The sequence below is a fragment of the Syngnathus leptorhynchus genome, chromosome 8 (genome assembly GCF_054491065.1).
Source record: "Syngnathus leptorhynchus isolate UIUO chromosome 8, UIUO_Slep, whole genome shotgun sequence".
In the NCBI taxonomy this organism is placed as follows: domain Eukaryota; kingdom Metazoa; phylum Chordata; class Actinopteri; order Syngnathiformes; family Syngnathidae; genus Syngnathus; species Syngnathus leptorhynchus.
In genome coordinates, this window is record NC_141202.1 from 11763155 (window position 1) to 11775593 (window position 12439).

At 45.4% G+C, this 12439-nt stretch overlaps 1 protein-coding gene across 3 annotated transcripts in view; it reads left to right on the plus strand.

Annotated features, from left to right (window-relative positions):
• cers2b (ceramide synthase 2b) overlaps positions 1-12347 on the plus strand; it is a 15268-nt gene extending 2921 nt beyond the window's left edge. Inside the window, exons 1-12 of one of the 3 annotated variants that reach the window (XR_015066840.1) lie at positions 1913-2039; positions 6428-6601; positions 6842-6959; positions 7034-7152; positions 8122-8179; positions 8303-8353; positions 8456-8548; positions 8837-8965; positions 9118-9224; positions 9567-9720; positions 10564-11787; positions 11912-12347. Coding sequence is in view for 2 of the 3 variants with exons in the window: in XM_085917445.1 (XP_085773571.1) it covers positions 6429-6601; positions 6842-6959; positions 7034-7152; positions 8122-8179; positions 8303-8353; positions 8456-8548; positions 8837-8965; positions 9118-9224; positions 9567-9720; positions 10564-10710 (1149 nt within the window). In the remaining variant the exon portion in view is untranslated. Of the gene's footprint in view, positions 1-671; positions 727-1540; positions 2040-6427; positions 6602-6841; positions 6960-7033; positions 7153-8121; positions 8180-8302; positions 8354-8455; positions 8549-8836; positions 8966-9117; positions 9225-9566; positions 9721-10563 lie in introns of those variants that run through there. The other 2 variants (XM_085917445.1, XM_085917444.1) reach the window with 2 other exon arrangements.
• Positions 12348-12439: the final 92 nt, after the last annotated feature.

The window sequence follows — 12439 nt, forward strand, 5'->3', positions numbered from 1 at the left end:
ATTTATTTATCTAATTATTTTGTTTATCGAGGGGAGAAAGGGGATTTGAGTGGGTTGCAATATTTTCATTTTAGAATTTTTCTAGAGAAAACAAAAGAAAAAAACAAGACGTTCCGAGGGCCCGTTTTGTGTCAGACTCTCGCAATGGCGTAATTATAATGTATGTATTATCAATGACGACAACAATTATATTTATTTCTAATTTATTGAACCCTGTTTTTGATCCGCTCTCTTTTTAAGTTAAAATAAAAAGTATCATACTTGAGGCGTGTCTTGTTGTTGTGCAAAGCTAGGAATGGCGGAATTGTCTAACATATTCATTATTTCTCCCTGAAAATGTGTTTTTGTATGAGTGAATGTTTTTCATAATTTTTACTGTTGATTGTAGCAACATTATCATTTATTATCTTAATCCTATTTGTAAAGGAAAAATTGAACTGAAAATTTCTAAACGTGATTCCACTTGTGACCAGAGAGGGGCGTTAGCGTCAGGATAAAAAAAAAAAGAGCGAGAGAGATAGCAGTGTTTGAGCCAAGTGTGTGCGTTATCTCATAGATTTCTCTGTGGGAGCTGCGTGCTAATAAGCCTATCATTGACAGTGACAGTATTTATTTTTATAATACATTTTTTTTTGTTTACTGTTCTCATTTCAAACCTGTTTCCCACGCAGGACATCATGTCTCGTGTTCATGAAACACTTCTTAACTGCACAGGTGACATGTGAGGTAGGTCTATCGATCCGTCCACGCTTTAGGCGCTCACTGAGCTGAAGTTTCGGATTCCCCTCCCGGTACAAATAACAAGCAGTTAGCAAGCCTTCGGTACATGTCACAATTGATTAACTGCAACATGTACACGTTACCCTCCTGCCTTTTTTCTATTAATATCGGCCAAAGGTTAAACCAAACAAGATGAAGCCGACGCAGCAGGTCCGAACAAAAGTAAAATGTTTGCGACGGCAATCTGATAACAAAAAGAAACTGCTCGCCATTGTTTCCCCGAAATAATAAAATGGTCTAAATTGAACCAAATGTTCACAAGAACGGTGCTGTTGTTTAAATATGATTGAAATGTACGATATGCAGCCAAACGGATACTAGCACCTGTATAGTAATAACAATGTAGTGTTACAGATATGTATCACAACTATATGCTGTGCAACGATTAATCGATAACCAATCGGTTATCAAAACAATTGACAACTATTTTGATAAACAAACAGAAGAAATCCATGTGTTTAAGGACGCTATTGTCAATGGGAAGATAAACCGAAGAACAGCAGAGCAATATCGAGGTTGTGAAGCGGCTACATCTCCAGCGATGCGTGGGCACAGCTGCGCACATCTGTGGGGACAAATGGATGGAGGGACGCTGTGTCGCCTGCTTGCCTGCGTCCTCCAAGCAAGACAAAACGCGGATGTGTGTCAATGTCGGACGCTTGGACGTCAGCCAGCCAGCCAGGCAGCCATCGTCCCTCCCTCTCCGTTATTCCCTCACTCCTCCCCCCGGCCTGCTTTTGCTGAACGCTTTCCCTTCCAAGCGACCGCCGGCGCCCCGCACTCTTTTCTCTGGCTTCCCCCCCAGGCCAATTTTCGCCTCTGGCCGGCCACATGCACCCAGACGCCTGACGGACCCTGCTGAAGGACAATAGGGCAGTCTGGACAATGCGTGCGAACAAAAACAACAAGAAAAAGAAAAAATAAGTGGACAACTGTGAGGGGAACACCAAGCGGGCGCATTGCAGCATCACGCTCTACCGCCACGCGTGGAAATCTCCAGTTGGTTGGTTTTAACGGCGTCCTGAGGACATTTTAAAGCTTTTTTTCTTACCCGTTCTTTTTATTTTTGACGAGAAAAGTGATATTGGACTTTCGGGGAGTGGGTAAAGATGTAAAAAGCCTCCGTGTGCTAAGCTTAAGCTGGACACATTCATTCAGCTGCACCGTTAGCTCGCTCGTCTCTGTGGAGACCGCACTTTTTTTTCTTTGCCAAGCCGAATTCCACACTTCTCCTCAGGAAGAAAGAAAAGGAAAAACAAGTAAGTGTTGTTTTTCCGCCTTTCTCGCTTCTCGTGTCAATAAATGTACGTTGTGTGCGTTTTGCGACGGCTTGGCAGGCGAATAGCGACGACGTCATCACGCAGTCACGACAGTCATTTAATTAGCTCAAAATAACGGGCCTCGGGTCATGAAACGCTGCCAAACATCTCTTAAATGCAAAACAAAACCTCTATACATTTTATTTAAAACATGTCGTGGTCAGCTTTTGCCGGCATCGGGCTACTCGGCGTCGCTGTTAGCATTTAATAGCTTTGTAGGCCAACACAGCTGGACGCGTAGGGACGAAAGGTCCTCCACATTTATCTAAATTAATCACGTTCAGGAATCCTTCGTCCATAATGTGTTCTCAGACGGAGACTCCTCGCTGCGTTTGAATTGCCCTGCTTGAGTGCTGTTTAAGATTCAAATATTTGCCACACACATACACACACACTCAATATACAAAAAGTACAAAACACCATGAGCAAGGACATTTTTAATTTGGTTGGTCGCCCAACACTGATGCAAATATAACAAGATAATAAAAAAGCAATTTTAGTAAATGAAAAATTGCATAGCGGGGTTTAGCTGATGTATAGAAGTACGGTTTTAAAAAAATAAATCCAAAAAGACTGTTTATTCGGGTTCAGCTGCAGTAATTGTCATGTAGGTACAAAAGTAATGTGGCTATATTGTGCAGATGCCGGCATGCAGGTTGCATATTGCACAGTGTGAACTTTCAGGTGAGCGGGAATAGCAAAGGAAAATGTATGGTGGTGGGTGACAGGTTGTTCACACGTCTGTTGGTTTATGGGAGGACGATAAGTCTTGTGACTGACAAGCACTGTAGCATCTGCGAAGTGGGAGAGTGAGTGTGTCCCAAATCAAATACTGACAGACCTGTTACGGTCCTTTATCATGTTTATGACTGTTTTATGAAGCACTAACTTGGGAGTGCAGCTGAAAAAGACTGTAACACGAGCAAGCTTAGCCATCACAGTTTGCAAGTGGTTAGCACGTCCGCCTCTTTTGGGTTTCAGAGTTTCCATCTTTGCTACAAGCCCTTCTCATGTGAAGTTAGCATGTTCTTCTATGTCCACCCAAAAATGCATATTCCCTGGTGTTCATAGACACGACTGCTCGTTTGTCCTGCGGTATGCGATTGACAGGCGACCTGTCCGTGGTGACACTGCAGCTCCCAAGCTGGTCAGCCTGGGCAGGGCTCCAGCTCAAGTCACGGCTGCCATGTACGTTTTGTGCTTTGTTTATCTGCATTGTTCTTAAGTACACACATGAATAAGTGATAGCGTTTGATTTACTAATCAAGCATGACTTACTTAAGGCTCGTGATTTGTGCCATTATCTGCCCCAGTATCTTTATTGAAGTGTACTGTATGTATACATCGGCAGAAACTGGAGCACTCACCTCGTACTCATGAAAAATAAATATAGCTTTATTGGCAGCTCACTGCGTGGCCCTGCAGTTAGAGATAAACAAATGAAACATCTAAATAATACAAAAAAAGCTTGACATAGATCACAAAACCCATCAAGACATTGATAGCATAGCATCTGCCCGGCAGTTCCAAAGTTAGCTTGTTCTCCCTTATTTTGCGGGAGGGGGGGGGGGTCAAAACAACTTGGCGCGATCAGGACTTTGGAGCCGATCAGCGAGTTTAAAATAGAACCCATCGGATTGACCAATCTATTCAGTCTATTTGAAGAACTTGTTGGTTAGGGACTGGCTCGGCCCACCAATCGCCCAAATTGGAGTTCAGTTGATGCCTGTTAAAATGCATTGGGAAATAGTATTGACAATTCAAGGATAAAACGTTTCCCCAAAACTGGGATTAAATTTATGCTACCATTGAAGGACATCTGGTCCTTAAAATTGCATACAGTGTCTTGGGCAAATGGTCCTCGAGGACTACTATAAACGCACAAACTGCTTTTCACACGTTGTCACCACTTTTCACACAGATAAGTGAAATACTTTTCTGTTATTTCCAACAACGATTGAATTGTTAGCAATGTAGGGTCAAAGTAAAGTGTGACCCCGTGTCATCTGAACGGGGTGTTTCTCCTCTGTCTGCTAGTATCTGATTTAATCTCCTCATTTATAACCCATCAAGTCACAAATCAGTGTGAAAGCTACTCAAGTTGACTTTGTTGTGATCGCTAGTTACTCTATGGACAACATTTGCGTAACAGCTCATCAAATACAGTCTTTTACCGTCTTTGCCCGACGGCCGTCAGCCTAGTCGGAATGTCGAAAATTCCCACAATGGGTTCGCCACTCGAAGGCCTGATCCGAGTTAGCACTAGCCAATGAATTGTGAGCGAGAAGCGTGCCAGCCTCCCCGACGGCCACTTCGGCCCACAATGAGCGCATTCAGGCTTGGGCGGTGTCGCTGTGAAAACTGCAGCGATGCCGCCACCAATTCGGGAAAACAATTTGCCCGGTCCGGTCTGATTACCCAAAACTGAGAGATTTTACCATTGGAGACTTTTGTTTTAGGTTTGTTGATTTGAGAAGAACTTAGGCCAGTTGTGAGTCCTTCTTTTGAATCAACCACGTCTTTAGAAGGCTGCATTGTGGTGAGGAAGAGAGAAGAGACACAACTTCCTGTTTCCCTCCCTTGCCAGAGGCATCCCCTTCTGTCATTGGGCCTTTAAAATGGTCAGAGCCTGCTCATATGATCCGCTACACCAATGGAATGTTGGGGGGGTGAATATGCTGAAATCAACAGATGATCTCAGCACATAAACCATAATATATCGCCTTGATTCGGAAATTCCCTCCAACATTGCAGCTCCACCTATTATGTGTGTTTGTAAACGTGCCTGTTCTTACCCTTTGGACTTTTTTTTACCTGATTTGTGCGCAGAAAGTCATTTTCTTATCTGCTCTGGCTTAGATTTCTGCTTGAGTGCTACGGGACATTGCACCATCACCTCGTCTGCCGCACGAGTCTCAAAGTGGAAAAATAGACGGCAGCATACGCGACGGTGTCACATGACGCTGGCAAAGAATCTTCATGTTGTCATCCCTTCAATAAGATTGACGAGGGGAGACGGTTAGAGGAGGGTAGCGGACAAAACTGAAGATTAGAAAAGATAGAAAAGAGATGCAGAATAAAATGAAATACTTATGCTAACCATTTTCCCATTGAATTGAATTCAATAATTGATAAATAAAAGGAGAGAATGCAGGACAGGAACGAGAACAAAGGCTTTAGAAAATTGATATAATAGAAAAAAAAAGCACAGTGTTACAATACATCGCTGTCAAAGAAGCTTGTTCCTCCGTTTCATCTTTAAATCATGTCAATTTTTGAGAGCTCTCAAACGCTCTCAATAATTAAAAGTCTTCCATAATTAAAACCAGTTTGTAGAAACACAACGAATTTTGGCATTTGTCCTCAGCTGTTTTTTGAAACAAAAATTCCTCTATAGATTCTCACGCGAAAGCGTTAAATCTTGCTTGACAATAAATTTCACTTGAGCATATTTTGCTCCACCCAACCCCAGTGCACACTGCGTCTGGTGGGATCGTACTTGTTGGATAATGTCTACATGATGACATGAGAAAATGTCGACAAAACTAACAGTCTGAGGTTACACGCGATGAGCATCGAGAGAATAGTAGTGGTCCCAGTACCGCAGCTTGAGGGACACCATAATTAAAGGCTCTGAGGCCTAACAGGAGCTATTGGATAGTTTTAAACCCATCAAGTGAGCAACATCACAAAATATGATTCACATATAACACTAATACTAAGTGTTTAAGTTAGCCCCTCTGTAATCCGAAAAAGAATCAAAGCTGCATGCTTCCAAGGTTGTCGAGGGAGTGGAGAGTCACACATGCCACTGATCTGATTTCTGGTGGAGATGGAAATGGAAATGCTTAAAGCTCTTCAGTATTTACAGATGCGGTGGCTGGGAACAGCTCGAGCGTTGCACTCCCGAGTACGGAGGGCCCCCGCCGCCGCCGTCCGCGCATGATGAGTAATGGCTCGCACGCCGCTTCCCCTTTCACGCTGGCCGCCACTCCCTCAAACATGTCCGCCTTGGGTGCTGTAGGAAAGTATGAATGTAAACTCGCAGTGGCTCTGAGTCACGTTCCCTCTCGTGGGCCTCCCTCCGCAGGCTCGGCCTCTGCTTTATGCATCAGCCAAATGCAGCCGCCCACATTCACAATCCTCGAAACGACACGGTACCAGCTGTGCCTCATGTCCGGCCTGGCCCGGCCCGTGGAATGCACGTGTGGTCGTTAACCCCCCGCTGCATTCACATTTAGGGTGGAGCGCTGTGACTCTTTGGGCCTGGGTGCGCAACGTGCGTGCCTGTCCCGTCTTTCTTCACTTTGATGCTTCTTGTGTTTTAGGATGCTGTCCGAGCTCAGCGCCTGGTTCTGGCAGGAGCGGCTGTGGTTTCCAGAAGGGTTGGGCTGGGCCGACCTGGAGGACCGGGACGGACGAGTGTACGCCAAAGCCACCGATTTGTGGGTGGCCCTGCCCGTCGCCCTCTTATTCCTAATCGTCCGTCAGGTCTTTGAAAGGTCCGTTTGTGTGCCCGTGCCTGCTTGTCCGTGTCTTTGTCATCATCATCATCAAATCATGTGATTCTCAACATTTGTGTCTGGTTTGGCAATTCTTTAGCCCTTGACTCCAAAACATGCTCCTAATGTTCACTCCCTGCTCTGCTTAATTAAAAAGGAGTTATTTATTTATTTGTTTGTTTATTTTATTTAGTTTTTGTAATTATCTGTTTGTTTTATTTTTTTGTATTTGTTTTGCAGAACAGTGGCAACGCCCCTAGCCTCTCTGCTGGGGGTAAAAGAGACGGTACGGCTCAGGGTACCCCCCAACCCTGCACTGGAGTCCTACTACTGCAAAGTTAGCAAAAACCCCTCACAGGTAAATATCTAAAAAGCCGTCGAGCGAGGTCGGCCTCCCCCGGGTGAATGACGTGCCACTTTGCGCAATTGCAGCTTTCCGTGGCGAGTCTTTGCAAGCAGACGGGCTTCTCGGAAAGGCAAGTGCAACGATGGTTTCGGAGACGGAGGAATAAGGACAGGCCCAGTTTGCTGAAAAAGTTCAGAGAGGCCAGGTAAGCAACGAATGCGTAGCGTGTGACACGCCGTCACGTTGCCCAGAGCGGCGCTCCAAACAGCTGCCATTCATGTGTCACTCCTGACTCGATGAGTACATTTCTGTGGGCAAAAGTAGCGCTCTTTTTTTAGCCTGCACATGCTACAAAGCCTCCGTGGACCTTTTGCCCCGTCGCACACAATCATTAGCACATGACCCGCCGCAGTAACTCAATCGCCACTGCTGCACATGTTGGTGTGTGAGCATGACTGAAAACTTCCCATTAAGAAAATAGTTTTTTTTGGGGGGGTCGGCCTTGGTCCTTCTTCGCTAAGTTTGGAGAGCCACTTTACCTCGCAATCGCTACACATCACGAATAAGATCAGATCATCTTTCATCAGATTATTCTAGGAGTCTTCCTGACATTATATTGGAAGCTGTGACGCTGATCCATGATGATCCATGTGACCGCGTGTCGATCAGCCGCACTCGTGTCTTTAGCTTCGTGAGTTGGAACTCGTGTCAATCCAACCATTGTGCGACGCACACTCACAGCAAGCAGCATTGTGTGTGGTTTTTGTCCACATTTTTTCTGTCCATTGAGCCCAACTCGCCCTTCTCGTGCGTGGCTGGGTGTTGTCGGACCCATGGCGTCTTTTCATCCGTTTCGGGCCACCTGTCACACCAAAAGACACAGTGGAACATTTTTCCAGTCATTCCCATGTTGTAAAGTGAATTTGGGGATTTGTTTTGTAAGACATGATAGATATTTTAAAGGTGCAAAGATCGACAACTTTGGCGCCGACTCCAAATACACGGAGCAAGAGTAACTGATCTGCTAACTATGTTGTGGTTGCAGACTTGACCGTTGACTGCCATCTTTGCCATTTTGATTGCTTAAAAAATGGTACGCTTGAGGAAGTGCATCTTCTCCCTCTCCCCATTGACTGAGCCAAAACTTTGTGTGTGTGTGTGTCTTCTCTTGTAGTTGGAGATTTACCTTTTACCTCCTTGCTTTCATCGCTGGCCTGGCCGCCCTCATCGACGTGAGTATGACCCGCATTTGCCCCCCCCATTTCTCACATCCAAGTTTGACTGCTGGTTTGGACTCGTCCCTGTGCTGCGACAGTCGATGTATTCGTCATTGACATGTCCCGTTCTTCTTGCAGAAACCCTGGCTGTATGATGTGCAGGAGATGTGGCAAGGCTTTCCTGTGCTGGTACGTTTCCTGAAAGCGCATTTGAATGATGAAGCATTCCATATGAGTTTGTCAAGGACTCGTCGATAAAGAAAATGATGTTGTTTTGTTTGCCTTCCGCAGACTCTGCTGCCGTCTCAGTACTGGTACTACATGATCGAACTGGGCTTCTACGCCTCGCTGCTCTTCAGCGTGGCCTCCGATGTCAAACGCAAAGTAAGCCGATGAAAAATGGAATCAAAATCAACACACAATCTTATGGGGCCGGGGGACAAAACTGGCAAAATCATTCTGCCTTCTCCCCGTGTGATCGCTTTTGGAATCTGGCATGTGCGGGTGGACATTGGACTGCTCTCCCACGTGTGTATGAGACTGAAAACGTCTGCGTGCGCTTGTTTGAACTTTGCTCAACGTGCGTACAAATCTTGCCAAAGAGGCACAAAAGAAGTTTGAAGCCAGCAGAGACGTCAATCGTTTCTCTTCTGTGCTGCTGTTCTCTTTTAGGACTTTAAGGAGCAGATTGTCCACCATGTGGCCACCATCCTCCTCATCAGCTTCTCGTGGTGCGTCAACTACATCCGCGCTGGAACGCTCATCATGCTGGTGCACGACTCCTCTGATTACCTTCTCGAGGTAAACACACAATTTACTGTTTTGCAATCCAACACTTGCCATGTCGGTAAGGTGAAGTTCAGCAGCGAGACTGCAAACTGACAGAAACACGAATGCCATACTGTCCCCTAGTGGAGAAAAGCTTCACTGTTTTCCATTCTCTCTCTTTACAGTCTGCCAAGATGTTCAACTATGCTGGCTGGCGAAATGCTTGCAACTACATCTTCATTGTTTTCGCTGCAGTCTTCATCGTCACTCGCCTCATCATCTTCCCCTTCCGGTACTGTTTGTAATTGCACGCCAAACTTGACATTTTTCAACTTGCAAAAAACAATCCATCCTGAAATGAAAAACAGTGGCACCTGTCCATGCCTCATCGTGAGCGACCCGGCTCCAGGATTTTTCCATGGACACCTTGCTTCTTTAAAACACCCAAACAAGAATGGCCTAAGAATGGCCTACTTAATGCTAACACGCTAACGGTTAGCATTGCGATTAGGACCCTCTAAGTGAGAGATACTGGAGCCCGCGGTGGCGAGCTACGCGCCAAGAAGTTACTGTGAACGTTGGACCCCCCCCGGGGGCATGGGAAGTCTTCTCCAAATGTTTTCATCCTGTGCAGGATCATCTACTGCACTTGGGTGTATCCAGTGACAGTCTACCAGCCCTTCTTTGGCTACTACTTCTTCAATGGACTTCTCATGGTGCTGCAGTGTCTTCACATCTTCTGGGCCATTCTCATCATACGGATTGCTGTCCGCTTCCTCACCAACAACGTAAGAAGACCTACGTCCCAAAATAGCCAATTTAGAGCGCCTGATTGTCACAGTGTACAGATGTGCGGGTTCATGTTGGAAGCTGAGTGAAAGCGGATTGACTTTGCTCGGATTTGAAGACTATTATTTTTTATCCAAATTGCGCAGGGTTGTTTGTTGTTGCAGACTAATTGATGAATCGCAATATTCCCCTCCCGTATTTCTCAGTGAATCAGCTCCTGGCCACTGGGGGGCGGTGTAGGCTTTACATCTTTTTGGGGGGCTTTACTTTGTCAGTGTTTAGACAGCTTTACTATCGACTAGGGTTGGGAAGATTCATCGATATGCATCGGAAAATCGATACGATGTGTAAGATGCAGTTGTATCGTATCGCACTGGATCGCATTGTTTTAAAATTAAATCGTACTGTATCGTAGGAGATGGGAGAATCGTATCGCATCTTATCATTGGCAATTCCATGAATCGTGAATGCATCGAATCGTTAGCAGTGTATCGAGACGTGTATCGTATCGCTTTGATGGTGAAGATTCCCATCCCTACTATCTACACATTGTCATCAATATTTTTATGTATATGTACTTTTTATGGAATCAACAGCAAAGCATTCAAATCAATATGGAATTGAATTGCGACCGCAAGAACCGAATTTGAATCAAAACGTTCTTAATGCACTTTTCTCTGCGGTGTGTCAAATTTAGAAGCCATTTGTTTTCCCTTTTCGGCTACTGTTTTTAAATTTTTTTTTACAATGGCAGTAAAGTGGACTTGTCGTCGTGCGTAAAGTAGCGTTTAGCACAGAAGGTTCGCACGCATGCACACAATTGCTTTCTTCTCGTCTTGCAGGAAAAAGTAGACGACGAGCGGAGCGACAAGGATGAGACGGACGAGTCCGGGGAGGAAGACGAGGACGCTAAAAAGGTCCCAAAGGCAAACGGTCCGCTGCAGAATGGCTACGCAGTGCACAACAACAACCACAGCAAGGTGGAATGACGGCAAGGACGTGCGCGGCACTGCAAGGACTCGTTTGGCGGTGGCGGCAGGAGTCGAAGGCATACAGTGACAAAGAGGGAGATGCAAATTTGACACTTTTGCACAGCACGACAACACTCACACCTTCATTTGTACAAAGCCAAACGAAGACGGCGGGAAGCGGCATGGCTCGCTCACTCGTGCTTGCTCGTGGACGCACATGTTCTCGCCGGCGAAACTGGAGACTGGAGAAGAGGGGGGGAGTGAGCACGCCACGTCCCGCGTAGCTTTCCTCGCCCCTTACTGCGTGTGCCTTACAGCCCGATAACGGCTCATTTCAAAAGAAAAGAAAAAACAAATGCCATTGTAAACCTCGACGCTTTAATTGTTTTGGCTTTGTGCTTGGATGACAAGTGAACAAACGGAGGATCCCTTTCATGAAAGGGCAAGACGGGGCATTTATCTTCCTCAATTGTGTCTATGCAATTAGCAATTGCGATGCCTTTGCACAAGCCGGCGCTTCCTCTTCTTTGGGTTTGGTTGTATTCTTCAACCGTGTGCCTCACACTTTCTGACGAGCATTGGGGACTTTCCTTCACTTCCAATCTCACGAAACACCAGGCGGGAAATGATTTCTCAATCATAGCATATTTCCTCAAATGGTAGCTAGCCCTCTGTTAGGCCCGGCTAGTGGCTCCTTCATCCACTTATGCCAAAGCAATGCCTCCCTCGAGTTAATCTTTGAAGTACATTTTTCAATATTTCCACGTACATCTTGATCTGCAGAGAAGGGCAGTGTCGTGTCTACTACCCACGTTCATAGCTCTGCCTCTACCCATCTGTAGTTGAGTAGTGGCTACTATTTGTGGAGAGACTGTATGTCAAGCAAGTGCTGTTTGAAATCTATCTCATTAGCCCAACTGCAGCTTTGAATGTGTTTCTGTTTTTAATTTTTTTTGTCCCTCGTTGACTGGAATGAATGGATCCTTCCTCATGGCAGAGGTAACTGCCAAGGTGCTTGGGTAATGTTGAAGAACCCAGGCCAAAATTTGGTATATGGAAAGAGTGTTCAAGTGTGATATTTGACGGAGCCAGGAGGTCATTATCGCAAAGCCATGTTTTGTTATGCTTTTAATGTTTCTCTCTCTCTCTCTCTCTCTCTCTCTCTCTCTCTCTCTCTCTCTCTCTCTCTCTCTCTCTCTCTATTTGACGGTGCCAGGAGGTCATTATCGCAAAGCCATGTTTTGTTATGCTTTTAATGTTTTCTCTCTCTCTCTCTCTCTCTTTTTCTCTCAACCCCCTCTGTCTCTCTCTCTCATATGTCAAGTGCCTTATTTGTCGTTTCTGGGACATTCCCTTTCCTCTCGCCTTCCTCTGTCTCCACCTCCCTCTCTCACACACACACACACACATCACAAGGAGCATGTCTTCCCTCATTACTCACTTTCCTCCTCCGCAAATCCCTCATTCCACCGCCACCTACCATTTCTTCTTCTTTCCAACTAACCACGACCGACCAACCAGCAAGCTTTCTTCTTGCCCAGTGACGCAGAAGCAGCAGCTGGCTCCGGGTTAGAGTGTTCTTATTTTTTGTTAAATGATGCCCAAGTATTGTTATTAACAATAAAAGCAAAAGATCATTAATCACAGATCATGAATCTTGTACGTCTTGTAGTCTTTTGTATTGAAGCAAATCACACCTTAAGATAATGCTAAACCTTTTTTTTTTTTTTTTTTTTGCTGTTGGAAA